At 40.5% G+C, this 20,014-nt stretch overlaps 1 protein-coding gene across 2 annotated transcripts in view; it reads right to left on the bottom strand.

Annotated features, from left to right (window-relative positions):
* Positions 1–20,014, bottom strand: part of Cttnbp2 (cortactin binding protein 2) — a 157,687-nt gene that overhangs the window by 77,142 nt on the left and 60,531 nt on the right. For both annotated transcript variants that reach the window (XM_050145890.1, XM_050145891.1), the window contains exon 3: positions 12,602–12,823. In XM_050145890.1, the coding sequence (XP_050001847.1) occupies positions 12,602–12,823 (222 nt within the window). The remainder of the gene's footprint in view (positions 1–12,601; positions 12,824–20,014) is intronic.

Below are 20,014 nucleotides of genomic sequence, written 5' to 3'. Positions count from 1 at the left end.
CTTCAGGAATTACACACTCAGTGGAGTAGAAGGGCCTTCTGTCTATGTGTTACTTTCATTGATCAAATAAAGAAACTGCCTAGGCCTTTTGATAGGGCAGAATTTAGATAGGTGGGGAAGACAGGACTGGATGCTGGGAGAAAGAAGGCAGAGGCAGAGAGCCGCCTGCCATGAAGCTGCCAGGTCAGACATGCTGAATGCTGAATCTTTCCTGGTAAGCCACCGCCTCATGGTGACATACATACTATTAGAAATGGGTTGAATCAAGATGTGAGAGTTAGCCAATAAAAGGCTAGGGCTAATGAGCCAGGCAGTGTTTAAATGAGTACAATTTGTGTGTTGTTGTTTCTGGTGTAAGCTAGCCAGGTGGGACAGAACAAAGGGCCTGCACCCCTATTTACTACAACTTAGGGCTATCAGCCAGTTGCATTATTCTCATGAGTCCTAGAGATTGCTTAATTTCTACTGAGAAGTATGTGTCATGAAACTATGAAAGATTAAGGGTACACCACGGGATAAGATGCAGCAATCAGGTTGGCCCGCCCACTTCAACTGTCCAACTAAAGACTATTCTTCTATTGGACCAGATGGTGCTTTATGGCTCATAGAAGTTAAAGTAGATTTAGCTGTTTTAGAGATGAAAAAAGGCCATTTTATCACCTCTACATGTTGAAAAGAAACACATGGTAATAACTTACTGCATTTTGTATTACTGTGATTCACAGATACTGTGGAGCTTACCAACTGAAGATCCATGGCAAGCCTCCATTAAACAACATTATTACAGGAACTATTTCTTCCTCTCCCAATAGTTCCAATTTCAAGTTGTGTACAGTGTGTTTAGATACAATACAAACATAGAGACTACAGCACAGCATAAAAAAACTTGCATTCTTTAGGAAATCAAAATATTTCTGTTACTTTAATATTGTCTACAATTTAGTGACTTAGACACAAACATGAAGAGTCCACACTTAGCTCAAGTCAAACTTTAGCCACCCATGGCAGAGTCTATTGCAATAGACTTAGGCAATGCTCTAAGGACCCACAACTTCGGGAAGCCCTACTGTGCCCCTTCTGGGAGAATCCACTATTCTATTGCTCTGACAGAGTCATGAGACCATAAGAAGACCTATGCTTAACCAGAGGTCACAGGTATTACCTATTTTTGTTGTTTCAGATATGTGGTGTGTGCGTGCGTGCGTGTGTGTGTTCAATGTGTAAATGTTTACACGGGCGTGTGCATGCATTCCATGTCTGTAGACAAGAGGTTGACGTGGAAGTCTTCTTCACCCATTCTCTATCTTATGTTTTTTGAGATAGTCATTCATTAAACCTGGTACTCACTGATCGGGCCAGACTGACTGGCCGGTGAGGTCCACGGATTCGTCTCCCTGCTAGTGCGGGGATTAAAGACATATGACACATGACAGGCTTTCGCATGGGTGCTGTGAACTGAATTCAATTCCCCATGTTTGCCCAGCAAGAGTTCATTGATCCATCTCCCCAGAGTATGACTCGCTGGTGCTGAAGTGCTCTCTACATGAAAAAGCAGCTCCTGGACAGTACTGAAGAATGACTCTCACACTGGTGACTAACAATACAGTTAATTCCTAGAACAACAACTCTAAGATGGATACTGCAGACCTGTAATTCTTATTACTTTAGAGGATAAAGCAGGAAGAGCTTAAGTTTAAGGTCTGCCTGTTCAGTTTAGCAGACCCAGGCTCAAAACAAAAGGCAGAAGAGGGGACTAGGGTTAGATCAGTGGTAGAGCATTGTGTGATAACCCAAGTTTATATTTCTGACCCCAGGAAAAAACAACAAAAAGAATAACAGCAAATGTTGGAGGTGGGATTTTAAGTAGAGTACGTGTAATCTGAGGAGCAATAGTGTTGTGTTATAGTATACTGATGTGTTTATTTTATTCATAAAGGGTGTTTCTTAGAAAATTTGAGTTATTAGCAAATGTATTTTGAAATCATGTGAAATTACAAAATAATAGATTGTCATTAGAATGCACCAAGAACTATTAAGGGAATGTAGAAAATGATCCTGGGGCACATGTTTATAATCTCCACACTGGGCAGCGGGAGGAAGGAGGACTGTGGATTTAAGACAAGGCTCAGTTATAAACACCCAAGAATGTGAAGCCAGTCTGGGCCATGTGACAGTATGTTTCAAAATAAAAAAAAATAAAATAAAACAGACAAAATTAATTAAGTAAGTAAATAAATAAAAATAGGCAAAATAATAGGGATTCAGGGTGTAGATCAATAATAAAGTCCTTAGTAAAGAGAGGACAAAATGTCTGGGATGCAGTCCCAGCACTATCTATAGAAAAACCAATACCCTCTATACTAATTTCAATAAAAAGTTCTTATGGCAAAGTTAGAAAAGACAAGAGCTAGGTCAATTTGCAGCTCATCCTTAAAATATGAGTTTTCTAATTTATTTCTGATGGTAAAAGGAAAATGTTCAAGTATTTTAAAAGTTAAATGTGGTGGAAAGAACAGGGAGGGCTAGGGGGACGGGAATGGGGTAGGTGTGATGAAAACATGTTATATACATCTACAACATTTGCAAAGAGCAAAGGAAGAGCTACCCCTGCTTTCAGAAAACTGCTAGCTAGAGGGCAAACTGAGTACTCCCTGAGCTCATTGCTAACCAGTATCAGAAGAGGATGAGCACTCAGGGCTTGACTTGCTCTCCTGAAGTCAGTTCTCCTGGAACTGCACCTCTTGACCCTGGTGTCTCTTCACTAGGAGTCGCCCCACCTTGTTTCTTGTATGGCTTTCATCTTCTCCCTCAGAATCAAATGAGAAACCTCTAAGGGATATGCAGACTTGTGCCCCAGCATTGCATTCAACGCCAGCACCACTGCATGGTTCTCCAGTGTCATCGTAAAATATATTCATTAAAAGGCCTTTGCGCCAAAAAAAAAAAAAAAAAAAAAAAAAAAAAAAAAAAAAGAAAAAGAAAAAGAAAACATGCAACTAATCTCTGATATTAATAGCCCAAACTCCACTACTATAAAAGCACCCATGAGTCTTTTGTAATTGCTATTCTTCCATCAGGAGTGCCCCTTCAGTTCCACCTAGACAACAGGACAACAACTCAACAGACCCCAAGGCCACCATCACTCACTCCTCTCCACTGTTCTCAGCTTCCTTTACCTCTCACTACAACAGATATTTCTGATCTTCCGCTCTAGCAATAAACTGTTAGTGATGGCTTCACAGAGCACTCATGGTACACCTTCACAGACTCCTCCACCAAGAGCACTCACTCACTCAGAGAATGGCTTCCATCTGTCCAACATTAGATTTTTCTTCAGTCATGAGCTTTGATTCTTCCCAGTCACCTCTGATACTTGCTCCATTACTTGTCACATTTCTCCACGCAAATGTCAAACATCTTCTCTGTAAATCTTCCCATGGGGACAGAACACACTCCCATGTTGTGTGTGTGCTTCAGCGAAGAGAACATGAAATGCCCAGTCTGATCCCAAACTTCTTACTCGTGTGAGCTTGATAAGTTATCACTAGAAAGACTGGTTCTGTATGGTTCCTTTATTTGCACAATAGAGCACAATAGTGTGCTTACATTAAACAGGAATCTCAGGAGACCAGTGTTTTAGGGTCCTGAACTAAAGGGAGACACAGTGCAACTCCTCATCGATAAACAGAAAACTGACCTATTGAGCTCACTTCCAATAATAAAGGATAAAACAAACAAAAACCAAAGGCTCAGTGGCAGAAAGAACACATGCATAGTACGCTACAGATTGTGGGCCCCATCACCATTGCCCATTAGGTAGAGAGAGAGGGAGAGGGACAGACTCTGTCTATTATCATCTTCCCATTCTCTCCTTCCAAGGACAGTTAACTCTGGAGCAGCCAAATGGCTTCTGTTCTCTTGCTTCTGTTCTCTTTACTTTTTCTCTGTCCATAGAACAACCTTCATCTATTCAGCTATCCTTCACTCATTCTATCTTCATAGAATAAATTAGAATTGAAAACAAAATTAAGAATATTAAAAATAAATCCCTGTAATTTTATACTTCTGTACATGTAAGTATTGAGCATGGTGCCAGTGGTTTAAAAACATGTTTTCAATTCATAATAGAACAGGTAGTCATGTTGGGTTGCTTAGGGATATGTGATTGTGCATGCTTTTTACTGAAACTACAGTTAGAGAACTCTCCACATTTAACACGTAGATATATCTAGAAATGAACTGGACAAGGCACATTTTGACAATTGCAAAATACATTACAGGAAGTTTTACTACCAATAATGGAAAAGTACTGCTGATTCAGATAGTATGTTTACAAATATTAATAATGAGTCCTTGAAAAAAATTATGATAATTTGAGGGTTCCTGAGAAGAATGAAGAATATAGGCACCAGGAGAAAGCCTCTATCACTAGATGTGACTGATCTTTGTACATCCCCTCTATGGGGACACTCCCTATCCTGTTGGCACTAGACTTACCCAACTTGGGGAGGGGCACCAGGACTTTGCCGTCATGCTTGAGGACCTGGGTTCAATTCCCAGCATAAAAATTTCCTTAAGTCTTAAGAAGTGACAAATTAATCAAAGAAAAACATTGAGCTATGAAATACTTTTGCTTTCTCTAGCATCAAAGATGAGTTCAGTAAACAGAGAATATACAAGTCTCCAGAGCAGGAGATCCCTAGATGTCTGTAAGGCCTCAAGATAGAACACAACATGGAGGTGATTGAGCATCATGCCCTCTGGAAGTACAGACTGCTGGTACCTGAGCCAGTAGGCAGAGTTCTGGGGATGCTCTGTATGTCTAAAGTGAAATGATAGCATCATCACTTCATCCTATGCTGTGATGGCTATTCTCAGTTGTTAACTTGACTATATCTGGAATTAACTAAGACCCAAGCAGCTGGGCACACCTGTGTGGGATATTTTTTTTATTAAATCATTTGAAGTCGGCAGACCCATTTTTAATCTAGATCTTTAATCTGGGCCACACCTCCTGGCAGCCTATATAAAGGGCATAGAAAGTGGAAGCTTGCTCTCTTTTCCTGTTTGTTCTCACTCTTACTGGCAAGTCCATCCCTTTATTGCTATTAAAGCCTGCTTCTTTGGGATTCTAGCATGTACTGAACACCACCTGTGATATCCAGCCTCATGGACTGAACCTTCTGTTGGTAGACAGCCATTACTGAACTAGTTGTACTACAGCCTTTAAGCCATTCTGATAAATCCCCATATGTGTGTGTATGTATATGTCTATCTGTTTGTTCCTTTATAAAACCCTGGCAAATACATATGCTAAAGATCAAATGAGCTAATAAGACAAAGCACACACTAAATAAATGCCGTCTTGGCATATCATGTCTCATAAGAGTCTTTTAAGCCTTTTGGAGTCCATCACACAGTCCTAAAACTTCACCTTTTCATCCTCTCCAGGGATATCTGGTTCTGTTCTGGTGGGGGACAATTCTGTATTCTGTCAATTACATTTTAAATAAATGCTGATTGGCCAGTAGGCAGACAAGAAGTAGATGTGGGGAAGTGAGAACAGGAGTATTCTGGGAAGAAGGAAGCTCCCTTGGGAGTCCTGCCCAGACCATGGAAGAAGCAGGATGTGACCTACCCTGCCAAAAAAGGTATTGAGCCATGTGGCTAACATGGTTAAGAATAATGGATTGATATAAGTTAAGAGTTAATAAGAAGCCTGAGCTAATGGACCAATCAGTTTATCATTAATATAGACTCTGTGTGATTTTCTTTGGGGCTTACCAGCTGTAGGAATCGGGCAGGACAGAAACCTCAACAAGCCCGGCCATGTTACACTGTTCTATACTAATTTTTCATATTATCAATGACATACCCTTATTTAAACTTATTTTTAGTGGCAAATGTGTATTGGCTTAAATGTGAATGGTCTGACTATTATAGTGATGCCCCTACACTTCAGAAAACAATCCCTTAACTGCCTATGGTACCCAGAGGCTTGCTCCTTCTAAGAAAATAGGAACTACTGAACTCCATTTATTTTGTTATTAGATCTAATAAAAATTTGTATATGATTCAGATACTGGGACCATATACTAAACTAAAAAGTGTCCAGTTTCCTCAGTTCCGCTGTTGTCCAATTTGTATCATCCTCGGGTAGAGGCTGAGGAGCTACACAGAGTAGCACCCCAGGCTCTTGAGCACGGAGCAGTGCACTGTGGAAGAGCCTGCAGGACTCAGGGAGAAAGCTGGTTGGTGGTTCCAAGAACAGTACCCAGACTGAAGCCACGAACGGAGAGGCGCCAAACATGTGCACCACAGGAGGAACAGGAAACTCTGTAGGTGTGAACTCATCAGCCATGAGAAGGCAACTGTTTCTAATTTACAGTGGAGCACAGAAGGGGAGACAACTGTGCCCCTTATGAAGGGTGAAGGCAGACTATGCGTTTTGACTTTCTACCAACCCTCATTGTATCCTCGTGTTCATTCCCTATTACCTGCCTACCTTCTCAGTGCTGATAAACGAATATGTAGCTGGACACGTTAAAGGTCTCTGTTTCCCTTTTCTGTCTTCGCAAGCTTATAGTTGCCAGTGTGGAATTTTTCAGCACCTCCTTTATTGTAAACCTATCACAAGAGGGAAAGCAAGGCTTGGCAGCCAGGCCTTTGCTGATTCATGGTTGAGGTAAAAATAACTCATGCAAAAATCTCAGCTCAAATCCACAGATCTGAGCCTCCTGGGTCCCATTCATAGTTGCCTTGCAATGTTTCTGGGTCATCAAAATCAAAATTTATTTTAAAATGCAAAAAGACCCTGGAGTGAGCTACAATTATCTTTCATGTGCAAAGTATGGTAAATACTCTTCCTAAAATTGTTGTTATGGATGGCTGTCCCCCATGTTAGTAATGGAGAAACATCTAGAAAGCAATTTAAAAGACAGTTATATGTGTGATAAGCTAGCCATTTCACAATGAACCGGGACTGAATACAAATGGCAGAATAAAATGCAATTATGCAAAACAGGAAGAAAGGACACCCAGAAGAAAGTAAACAGAATAATTTGGTTTGGGGTGGGGGGCTTGCTATTCCTTTGTCTAGAATTAGAAATCACTTCGTATAGAAAATTCTCTGCTTTATGATCCCACTCTACAGCATCTGACTATATCTACCAATTACTTTCCTGATCGTTCATGAGGCTGAAGAGAGGGGATGTGGCCTACGTTTGACAATCACCTGTACTGTTGTGGGCTTCCTAGAGGAAGTAAGTGAAATGAAGGATGGGGTCAGGGAGGTACACTCAGAACCTGATGCAGTGAATACCCAGTGTCCTTCAGCATCAGCAGGGCAGAGGAGTAGCCCTAGGGGCCAGCTTCCCAGTCAGAGCCAACTACTGCAGACCAGCTCTGCAGAGAACACCACCTAGGATTCTGGGTAGCTGGAGCACATGCCCTAATATCCCGACCATACTGAACCCTGCTGTGGAAGGACTAACGATTCTGCGAACCAGTCGATACATGCAATTACCCTTTCTGCCTCAATCGAGGCCTACTAGGGTCACATGCCTAAAACTAAGGCTTCTGCTATGCACACCCAATGCTATGAAACTGACCTGATTGTGCACAGCTGCCACCTTGAAGAAACTATAGCTAATATAGAGCTAAATTCTCACTGGCCAAGATATCGCTTCTCTGAATTTCTCCAGATATGATTTAGGCATATTTTGAAAGGCTTTGCTCAAACGTTCTATTCCAGGGCTAGAAACTATACTTTCAAAGTATATATCTGAAAATACATAGATTTATTTTCTTCCCCAATGTCTAAATACATTAGAATGAAAGATCTATTAAAAGACGAAGAACCAGATTTTTTTTTAAAAAAAAAAAAACAGACCCCCAAATTTCATTTCACCCCGTGTTCCTGGCACAGGACATGGAGTAGATTACTCCAGGCAAAATTCCCCATGCTGGCTACTCATTAGCTTATTCAAAGTGGTTTGAAAGGCTCAGCCTATTTGCCAAATTGACTCCTGCCCAAATTTCCCTGGCACACAAACTACCGAACAGTTAGCTCTCCTATTAGCAGTCTCAGCGGGAGCCAGCACACCCATGAGCGCAGAGTCTCTGCTGGACCTTGCAGGCCTGGCTGCAGCAGTACAAGGGCCAATGTCTCAGAATCACCGAAGAGACACGCCAGTGTCAGATAATCACACTGGAGTTGCAGACCATGAGACATTCGCCTTCGGGGACTTCCACGCAACAGCAAAGCTAAGAGCGAGACTTACTAAGGATAATGAACTTCTCAAACGACAGTTTACTTTATACAGAGGGACGTGAAGGCATTTGGTTACCTTGGGGGAGGGTTGAAGCGGGGAGGAGAGAGACAGGGAGGGGAGCAGAGTAGAGTTCAATAAAAATCAATAAAAAAAAACCATATTTACTTTCCATACTAAAGGTGACATAAAAGTTTCTTGTTAGAAAAGGAAAGATAACTTTGGGGTTTCCAATTTTATCAATATTTTCTTTATAGCACACAGGGTAGAATACAAAATCTAAGTGTTTCCCACACATTGCAATCTGCTGGAACAGAATATCCTTTAAACACAAAAAGCAGCAATGTCCACCCAAGTGCCCTTCACTGAGACTTCACAGCCAATGAGTCTGACCATAAAAGGACTCCTGTATCCCGTTATACAGAGGAGGCAGGCCCACTGGCTCATTTTCTATGAGCCTCTCCGGGCCCATAGGACAGAAGCTCTTTCCTTTCCCTCCCAGCCAGGTTGGAAATGACCCAGTCATTCAGAAACAAACAGGATGTACATTGATTGAAAAAAAAAAAGAGTCAGCTAAATAACAAAGTCTTTCATTCAACTAACTACAAAGAGGTCCTTCATGGTCTCCTGAAAACGAAATGTTAAACTGCAGAATATAAGTAGAATTTTGAAAATAACACAGCTCATGTAATAAACGAAGACAAACTATTTTCTTAAGTTTTGATAATGCAGCAGAAAATCCAGCAGAGATCATTTGTTACTGTCCAGCCCATTGGGCACGTTAAGAACATAATTAAAATGTATCTTCTCCAAGAAATATGGATGAGACCCAGTGACATCAGCCACAGTGCACTGGCTTCTGCTTCTGTGGTTTGTGGGGAGCTCTGAAAACCTCCAGGGGCCTCAGTGGTTATTTGAGGGATTGGTAGGAGGCTTGCGATGTCCAGAGGAAACATGGTTTGTTTCCTATCAGGGAGCATTCTGCTATCTGTCTTGCCTTTTTGCCAGGTGCTTTAGTTTTCTGCCATGTAACATACTGATAAAAATATCTGCTTTTATCCCGTGTCTATAAGGAGCGTGTTGGCATTCATATGTTAATGAAAAATAGAACAGCAGCAAAAACACACAGCTTAAATGATAATGGCATAATAAATATTTATAGTTAGGCACATTCAGGCTATTAACTACCAGGTCTTAAATGTGAGGTGCAAGGAATCCTTTGAAAAGGACAGGAGGAAAAAAAAAACACTGCTTTATGCTTTAATGATGGCAGAGAGAAACTGTCCATTTTAATTTTAATTATAGCAAAGAACAGCAGAATCTCAGACTTCCTGAGTCTACTCAGAAAGGGAACAATGATATTAGCAGTTTATTGGAACAAAATAGGAACTTCCAACTCTTTATAGCCGACCACAGTGTGTGTGTGTGTGTTATCAGATTACTCTTCTATGAAGAATGTACTCAAGCGTAAGAAGAGTGAATGTGCTGGGGGGAGAGGGAGGAGACTGGCTTAAGTGAAGACATATGCCAACTAGAATGCTGCAGCCACCAAATCCCAGAGGTGGCTTTAAGAGGACATCTGGTGACAACCATGCTCTCATTCTATCCTCTTCAGCTACTTTCATTTCTGTTCAGAAATATTAGAAAGTAAAATAATAAAGAGTTCTACTTGTAAAACATCTTAAATTTTTATTTTGTTTTAGGTCATTATGTCTTACTCTGATTGAGAACCTCCTTCAGCCTTTAAGAGCCTGGACCAGGTTAGGGCATGACCAAAAAGCCATGGTCACACCCAGCTTAGTCTCTTCTTCCCTTGCTCCACACCTTGATGTTGGATCCCTGCTCTTGTTCTGTGAGTTTTCCCTTTTAATAAAAAATAACCTCAGAATACTCTATTCGGAGTTAGCTTGAAATTATTTGACTTGTGTTAAGATGGGGCCCCGCATCAATGACTCCACCTGGTTGATATGATGTCATAATGCTAACATCACTACCGTAAGACCAGTTTTGGGTACCAAATGGATCCAACTTCATTAGCTGAAATGGTACTCCTTCTTACATCATTCTGGCCAGAATTCCAAATAAGAATTTCAAAAAAAAAAAAAAAAAAAAAAAAAAAACCTATCAGCTGGCTACTCAGAGACCATTTGCAATTATACAAGACAGTAATCTTAAAATTTAACCATCATTTTACTTTTACAAGATCCCATACAAAGAACATCGCCCCCCAGGACAGCTGGAAGCAATTCTAGAAGACGATGTCCCCTTTCCCAAAAAAAGTTTGTCCTCAGGGTTAGGGACATCATTTAGGGGTTGATTATTACTCGTATAGGGTTGGGAGTTGGGAGTAAATTATGGAGGCCCAGAGATCTCCTTCAAAAAAAAAGGGGGGGGGGAAATTGAATGGGATAATAGATAGACTAGTGTGACCTCACTCACACTAATAATAATAATAGTGAGTAATAGAGTGAACACTTATGAGCTATTATTTATGGACAATGTATATTGGTATAGATTCTTGTATATTGATACAAGTTCAAATGATATTTGTTATTTATTAAATATTCTCCTATTTCTGTTTACAATATTTGTATACCTATGAAGTTATTTTCTGAGATTGTATGCACGCATGTTTCTACATCTGTTTAAGACATTTTGTATATTGATACAATTTTAGGATATATTTATCATATTATATTATACATTTATACCTCTGATCAAGATACTTATACATTGTTTACATTTTGAGGTCATTGTCCTCATTCAGTCCACAGTTGTTTAACGATTGTTTAATATTCTGATATGAAGTCTTAGTATTTAAGTTATATAGATATTAAGTATTATAGGTCAATAGTCATGATTGTCATACTTATAGTCAGATTAATCAGTTTGTTTAGCTACATAGAGATTGTATTTTGCATAATTGGGTAATCTTCAACTACTTCAAAGATCTGTAGAACATTGCATTTAAATAATAGGGCTTTGCCAACATGAGATACGATTGTTCCTGGCAGCACCCATCTATTCCTGAGAGAACATTGAGCACCGAAGACACTCAACTTGGAGCTGGTTTTCTTCTTGGCACAACTGGCCTTTGGTTAAAGAACTGCCAATACCTCAGACACTGACAAAATGCTCGATGTCTGGACAGGACAAGCAGAATACAAGAAAAAAGACTGCCAAACCTCGCCAAGGCAAGGTAAGATGGTTCTGAAAATTTTCCTGCCTCAGAAAGTGGTCTGTCAGTTACTCTAAGTCTTAGCCAAAGTTGGTTGCTTCAACTTTGCTAATGAGAGGTTGGGTGATTGCCCAGGTAGCCAGCTGTCTCTGCCATCTACTGCACGTTTTGGAAGTTCTTGATTACACTTCATGCCTACTCAAGTAATATTATCTCCCTTTTCAGGCCTTAGATGGAATTGAAGATTAGATCGTCGTAGTTACCTTCCTCTTATGATCTAGCCAAGCCATTTCTAATACAAGACTTGGACTCCTTAGGATAAAATGATTATTAAAACATTTAGTATATGCTCCTTGCTTAATATTGTTTATAGTGGTTGTAACTCTAATTTTTATATTTGATATCTGGTGTTAGTGTATATAGTTTTGCATTGGGTTTGAAACTCTCATATTTAGCCAAAATCGGGAGGTGATGGGGAACCTCCTTTAGCCAATGGCCTTTAAGAGGCTGGACCAGTTTAGGGCATGACTTAGGGACCAAAAAGCCATGGTCATGCTAAGCTCAGCCTCTTCTCTTACTCCACACCTTGATGTTGGATCTCTGTTCCTTCATGAGTTTTCCCTTTTAATAAAGAATAACCTTAGAATACTCTATTCGGAGTTAGCTTAGGATTATTTGACTAGCCTTTCTCCCCAGTGGATGCATTCCTCATCATTACTCGGGATTGTTTCATCTTTCCATCCTCCTGCCTCAGCTTTTGCAACACCTGGGACTGCAGGTATGATCCACTGTGCCTGCCTGTGAAGTATTTTAAATAGATTGTAGATAAACTAAGTTGGGGTTGCTTGCGCATGACTGGAGGGTCCTGGTTGAACTGTAGAAAGAAGCCACTATGTGGCTAATTTCATTTCACTGCCCTAGAGAAAGGAGGCCCACTGTCACCAGATCCATATTTTAAATAAAATATTAAACATTCCATGAAAATATTCATTTGTCATACTTTTATGATTGGGTTATTTTTAGTTACATTATATGCTTAGAAAAACGTACCGTATTCCTTCCTAAAAATGTAATATTAACAAACCAGCCACCATCAGAGATGGGTTCGCTGTTCCACACTGCTACAGAAAAAAACAACTGCCTGTCTCAGTACCTTTTTCTGCCTGCTCTCAGCGGCAGCCAGATGTGTGGCCATCCTTTCTTGCATTTTTCTGCAGTGGGCCATGACAGCTTCAAGAATGGAGAGTGGGTTGGTGCAGACTGGCTTCTCTTTGTCACCAGCACCTGCTTCGTAGTCTCTCTGCAATGCCAGGAAGGGGTCGTTTAGGTTAAATCTCCCGTACCGTTCCTGGATAAACACCTCCTTCCTGCGAGCCTGCAACAGAATTGGAGAAATGCATTAAAGGAATAAATGGCACTAACGGAAAGATATTTAACCCACAGGTTCTGAGACTTCTTTTCTGAACGGGACTCAGGGTTACTATAAACGTTGACAGTGTTGCCAAATGGTTAGCCAAGCCAGAAGGAGCCCACGCACGTCTAACAAGCCTGGCAAGCCATTTGGCCTGTTTCCAAAGTTTCTTGGCAGTATAACTGAGATATTGGGTGTCCCCAAAGATCCAAATACAGAAAGCTTGGGACCCAGGGTTTTGTTGCTCCTGGGAGATGGCAGAAATTTTAGAACAGTGGTTCTCAACCCTCTGGGGTCCCCGTGACTCTTTCACGGGGGTCGCTTAAGATCATTCAACAACAGGAATTTACACTACAGTTCATAACAAAATTACAGTTAGGAAGCAGAAACAACAATAATTTTATGCTTGGGGTCACCATGGCATGAACTGTACTAAAGGGTCTCAGCATTAGGAAGGCTGAGAAGCACTGCCTTAGGAGGTAGATGGGAATCAGACTACTGGGAATATGTGCTTGAGGGTAGCATTAGAACCAAGATTCTTCCTCCCCTGTTCACTTCACAGGCTGACCTCCTGAAGCAACCAAGTCTCCTGCACAGCTGAGTCCTATCTTGACGTACCACACTCTTGTGACCATGACCTCTGAAAAACAAGCAAGCCACTGCTCTTCTTGATTGTCTCAGATATTCTGTCCTGGTTACTGAAGGCTAATGCATGTCACATTGGAATGATGTTTTTAGCGGTTGGAAGATTGCTCAGTGGGTTAACAGCGCTTGTTCCACAAGCAGGAGGGCTTGAGCTCAATCCTTACTACCCACATTATGAGCCATGGGTGCAACACGCAAACCATAACCCCACCACTGGGAAGGGCAGAGACAGAAGGTTCTGCTTTGTTTCTTTTTCAGTCACCCTGTCCCAAAGGGTGAGCCCCAAATTCAGGCAGAGACTATGGGAATAAGGGAATAAGGCAGAGAGCAATAGACCAAGGCTTCCAATCTCTTCCTCCAGTGGTGTAGGAGGTTCTTCTCTATTTTTGCTGCTTTCATTGGTTGAATAAAGAAACTACCTTGGCCTTTTAATGGGGCAGCCCTTAGGTGGGTGGAGTAGACAGAACTGAATTCTGGGATGAAGAAGGCAAAGTCAGAGAGAGCCACCATGGAGCCGCCTGCCATGAAATTGCCAGGTCAGACATGCTGAATCATCCCTGGTAAGCCACGACCTCGTGGTGACATACAGATTATTAAAAATCGGTTAAATCAAGCTGTGAGAGTTAGCCAATAAGAGGCTAAAGCTAATTGGCCAGGCAATGATTTAATTAATACAGATTTCCGTGTGGTTATTTCAAGGGATAAGATAGCTAGGTGGCGGGATGCAGCCCGACACTCTCATACAACACTCCAGCCTCTGTATAGGTACACAGGAACATGCACACATACATGTAATATACACGTGGTGAGGGGAGAAAGGGGGAAGGGGGAGAGAACAGACACACAGAGGGAGAGTGAGTATGAATGCCTTTTACACTAAAACTGATATAAGTAAAACTTTCCCATAATACTTTATTCCTCCAAGGATCTGAATAACATAGGTAAAGTCTTTGCAGTTTTATATAAAATCCATGAGGCTGGAGAGATGGCTGAAGACTTAAGAGCGCTGGCTGTACTTCCAGAAGACCCAAGGTTGATTCCCAGCGCTCACAGGGCAGCTGACAGCCATCTCTAACTTAGGTTCCTGGGGATCCAATGCCCTCTTCTGGCCTCCTGAGGTACCAGGCAAAAATGTGGTGCACAGACATATATGCAGACAAAATACCCACACATCAAATATATAGATAGATATAGATAGATTAATAGACAAAATATTTAGAAAGTTTTTTTTACAAAAATAAAATAAAATTCATGACCACTGCCAACTATACTGATGTATCAAATTATTATATTGTCAGTCATAAATTTCTATAATTGAAAAATTTTTAGAAAAAGCCAAATTAGAAGTTTTGATAATTAAAATTAACCTTAGGGAAAGTACCTCTATCTTTACAGAATTTATATTTCAAATGGTAATCAATCTAACTAACATCCAAAAATAAATTTGGTGTTTTGGTCCTAGCCAGAAAGGCATCGTAAGGATATTTGATGAAAAAAATAAAATAATCTGTAAAATTCATTATATAAGAAAATGTATTTGTAAAAGTTTATCAAACTGTAAAGGCCTACAGAATAATTGAGAAAATAAAATTATACCCTTATTGTTGGAGGGCATTAATATATATAGTTCTCGGATTCCCAGGAAAGAATGCAACCTTGTTTTACTCCAAATGTCAGCCCATCAGTGACAAAATTAATTTCACACTTATGTAATGAACACCAAATGAAATTTTCTATAAATAATCTATGATGGTCTGTATACAAGATGGAAAGTAGCAGTAGAAATATACCGAAGACTACCTACTTCCCTGATTCAGGTCATTCTGAAATAGCTACCAAAGACATTTACTGACACTGGAAAAAATACAATAAATCAAGGCTAATTTTCTCAAATGTCAAATGTTTTCTCAAGAACTATTGCACACAGCTCCCTCCTGCAGCACAGCTGCACAGATTTTCCATTTTTAGGTGACTGTCAGCGAGCCAAAACCAGATAAACACAAGTGGCTTGCCATGGGGAAATCTAACATGCTTTTTTCTAGTACCAAATTAGATTAAAAAAGTAAAAAAGCATAAAAAAGTTCCATTTCCTTAAACTACCTTTCAGTGGCTTTCAGAAAATGATTTTAAATGTAAAAAAAATAACAAGGTTTGGGAGCTAAAAGTTTTCATGCTTCTAGGTTCTCCAAGGCCAATTATATAATCAGTGCATAGGTTAAGTATTGCGTCAGAGATGCAAGTTCAAAACCAAAGCCATTTTGTATGTCACTTCTCCCTTACTATTGGTGTGATGCATCACCCCTGGATAAGCCCGGATAACCCTGGGCTTTTCCTAATTACCATTATCCAATGGAAGTCCTGCAGCCGTCTTTACGTCACATAGTAAGCCAACAGCCATATATGGGAAAGAGGCACTATGACAGTCTCTCTCCGTTTATCCTCTCCTTTTTGCTCTTTCTGAGTTGAGAGCACTGGAGGCCGGTGCCCATGGAGATGAGGGAGCCATATGCGCCGTGACCGGCTCCTCAGCATCTCAACATGGAAACTCTGCCTAGCTTTCTTCGCAAAGTACTAGGTGATTCGAAAGGATCCTTCTTTTCCCTCCGTTCGACTGTTCCACCCAGTTCCCTCAAGGCATTCTATGATTTAAGACACATTACCTAATCTCCAGGGCCCATTACGAAATGGGACATTTTGTTCAAAGCCATGAAAAATTTGAAGGTGGCCATGCCATAGCATCCAACTAAGTGTGGGGCTCTTCTGAGTGTGGGAGCTACGAGACAGGAAGCCAGCTCAGCCTGTACTCCTTAAGGTGCAGCATTGGAGCTGAAGTTTCTGCTGATGGAGGGAGGCCCGTGTTTTCTGCATGCTGTATGCTGCAACAGGGAGGCCCATGTTCTCTGCATGCTGTATGCTGCAGCAGGGAGGCCCATGTTTTCTGCATGCTGTACGCTGCAGCAGGGAGGCCATGTTTTCTGCATGCTGCCATGGCAGAGAGAAGCAGCTTCACTGCCCTGCTGTCATGCCACCTGGTCTCTGGGAAATGCTCATTCATCTTTATTCAAACAAGAAGTCACAGTTTCTATAAGATGACCTCAGGAGCCAACTTTCCACTTCCACAAAAATAGCTGCTGGCTCAACGCTCCCTCCTCCACCTGGCCCACCAGATCTCTAGCGTCTGCAGTGAGTCACTAAGTTGGAGTGTTTTGTATTGGAAGGTGAACCCAGGACCTTGAACACACTAGGCAAGCACTCTATTATAAACTATATCCCCAGCCATAAAAAACAAATGGAAACAAGTTCTCACTAAATCATCCAGGCTGGCCTTGAACTTGTAATTCTTCTCAGTCTCCCAAGTGCCAGGAACCCAGGTATTAGAGTCCTGCTCCTTCATGGCCATCTAAATTGATTTCTTGAAGTTATGCTCTCTCTCCTTCATTAATTTAAATCAACCACTCCCTCTTCTTTCCCCACCCCAAGATTTGATGGGTTTTGGTTCTCTTCAGTGGTCTCTGTCTGCTGAGGAGAGAAGTTCCCTTGATGAGGGGCGTGAACAGCATCTTATACCAACGGAGGAGCAACTAAATGAGGCAAGACCAACAGCACACCTCTCGGAAGAGACATGATGCTTTGGTAAAAATCTTACTCTAGGAGTGAACATCCAGTTCCACAGCACAGTGCCTGCCTTGCATTTGTGAGATCCTGGGCTTCATTCTCATGCTCAAAACCAAACAACATCAACAAAACTTCCTTTTAAATCTCTAACAACTGTATGGTTTGATATTCTTAAATAAAATTTGAAAGTCAAAACTAGATTTAATGTTTTTCTCCTGAAAACGTACATTATGTTCAGAAATTGCTTAAGCTACTATTATGAGTAATGTATAGTAATAAAAAATAGATGTCCAGTAATAAAAAATAGATTGTTAAAATGTAATTTGGGGGCCAGCAAAATACCTCAGTGGTAAAGATACTTGCCAAGTAAACCTGAAGACATGGCTCCTGTTCCCTGAGATCCATGTGGTAGAAAGAGAGAACCAAGTTCTACAACTTGTCTTCTCATCCCCACAGATGCAGTATACACGCCCTTCCCTCATAGGCAAATAACTATATTAAAAATGTGTATAATCTGAACACATAATCTACTGTTAAATCTGAGTAACCTTTTGATTACTGAGCTGAAATTAATTTTTGAACCATATAAGATATATTTATTGAGAACACATTTCCAGTTTTGTCCAATAAATTTTATAATCTGAAAATATTTAACACAATTTTTTGCTACTGTGAAATAACTTTTGTTTTTTTTGTTGATTTAGCTTTATCTTAAAATTGTTAACTTTGTCTACTGTAACAAGATATGGAATCTATTAAGGTATCTCTGAAGTAAATAATACGAATAAAGAAAATGTGATATATACAATTGCATACAAAATATACTATTTTTTCCTAAAATATGAACATTTGACATTTGTAGCAATGTGGCTGCCACTGTAAGATATTGCATGACGTGAAATGAGCTAGAAGTAGAGAAAAATTCTCGACTCACACTGATGTACTGAAGCTGAAATAGGAATGGAGCAGAACGGTGGTCACTGAATGCTAGGCAACTGGGCAGTGACATTGAGAAGAGCTGAGTAACAATGAGTGCCAAAGAAGAGAGAGGCAGGCAGAACGTCTGCAGTCACGTCTGTAGTCACTGCTGGCTGAGGTCAGTCTGTAGGAATTATGCATCCGAAGAAAACTAGTAGACAGAAGTTCAAAGATTCTCCCAGTGCAAAAAAAATGATAAATATGTAAGAGCTGAAAACATAAACAACCATCCAGATTTGAAAGTAACATACTATGTATAGGCATCAAATCAGCAAAAAGTCTCCCATAAAGATGCACAATAATTTGCATCAAATAAAAATGTGAAGATTTAGCAGCCTTAATGGCCTATTTGTGGCATTTTAGAATGATAAAAAAAACCTTCCTTCTGTTGCATAATTATTTACAAGAAAATCATAAACTAGAAATGCTAACTATTTTGCTTTATAAATATGAATAGTCACTAAAACTTATAACAAAGTGCAAGAAAGATACATTAGATTCCTTCAAGGACAGAAACAGCAGCAGTTTAAGTTGCTAAATAGCTATCTATCCATATTCCTGACATCTACTGGTTTTAAATGAGAGAAATCAGGACGACTCATTTGCTTTGTGAGAAACTTGCGTTTAGACCCCAATCTTGATGACATTTTTCATGTTCCTAAAATCATAGACGGGACAAGTGCCTTAGCTGTGAAGAGCCAGCATGACTACAGCAACTCTTACATGGAAACACTTAGTTGGGGTCAGAGGCTCAGCCCCTTATCATCATAGTGGGGAGCATAGCGGCACGCAGGCAGACATGGTACTGGAGAGACAACTGAAGAGTCCTCCATCTTGCAGGCAACAGGAAGTCAACTGTCACACTCAGAGTAGCTTGAGCAAAGGAGACCTCAAAGCCAACCCAACAGTGACAACCTTTCCTCCAACAAGGCCACGCCTCCTAACAATGCCATGCTTTGTGAGATTATGGAACCCAATTACATTTAAACCACCACAAAGAATATGTGTTCTCTAAACTAACTCCTGAACTCCTGCTGGCATTTCCCATTTTCAGGTATTAATATCATTCTATGAACATACAAAAATGTCTTTCTATGTTATATATACTCAACATTTCTTATATCCCTGTCTTATCATTATAAGCAGTGTTTCTAGAAGTAGGTAATTCTTTGATTAAAAAGGCATTTCTGAGTCCAAGGCTGGTTAAGAATGCAGACCCAAGAGTTGGAAGTCACAGATTAAAAAAATAGCATGAACTGAGGAAAACATGCTGCAGTGTCTGCTACACTTGATCTTAGCCAAAAGGCAGGCAGAGAAAGGATGTGACGTCAACTCTTAGTGCACTCCTCCAGCGACATTCAGCAAAGTATCCATTCAACAACTGAAATAAAAACATCTTCATAATCTAGTGCTAGAATGCCATGCCAGATTTGTGGGGACAAGATAACCTGACATAGGCAAGCTCATGGAGGGAAGGCTTATTTAGGGGTTACAGTTTCATGCAAAGGTTCCCTGCTGTGCTCATTCTGCGCCTGTCATGAGACAGAGCATCATGGTGGTGAGAACACATGCCAGAGGCTGATCATCTCTGGCAGACGAAGACAGGAAGGAAGGATGACCCTGGAAAAGAGAAATCCCTGAAGGACTTGCACAAGTGACCTACTTCCTCCAATGAAGCCACAGAACCTTCCAAAATAATTCCACTAGCTGGGTATGAAGTCTTCAGTATACAGGCTCATTTCAGACCATAACAGATGTCTTTCTTTTTTCCACTGGTTATGTAAGAGAACTGTAAAAATATTGTTTTGATATCCACATGTCCTATCAAAAATGAACAAGTTTTCTTCCAGGTGGAGTTAGAACACGGTTGCTTCTACTTAGATACCTGGGAAGGTTTGGTAACATGGAAACTTTGGG

Source organism: Alexandromys fortis, unplaced genomic scaffold (genome assembly GCF_014885135.2).
Source record: "Alexandromys fortis isolate MF-2015 unplaced genomic scaffold, M_Fortis_MF-2015_v1.1 scaffold_34, whole genome shotgun sequence".
In the NCBI taxonomy this organism is placed as follows: Eukaryota; Metazoa; Chordata; class Mammalia; order Rodentia; family Cricetidae; genus Alexandromys; species Alexandromys fortis.
Note: the sequence above shows the minus strand (reverse complement) of the source record. Positions and strands in the feature narration are given on the sequence as shown.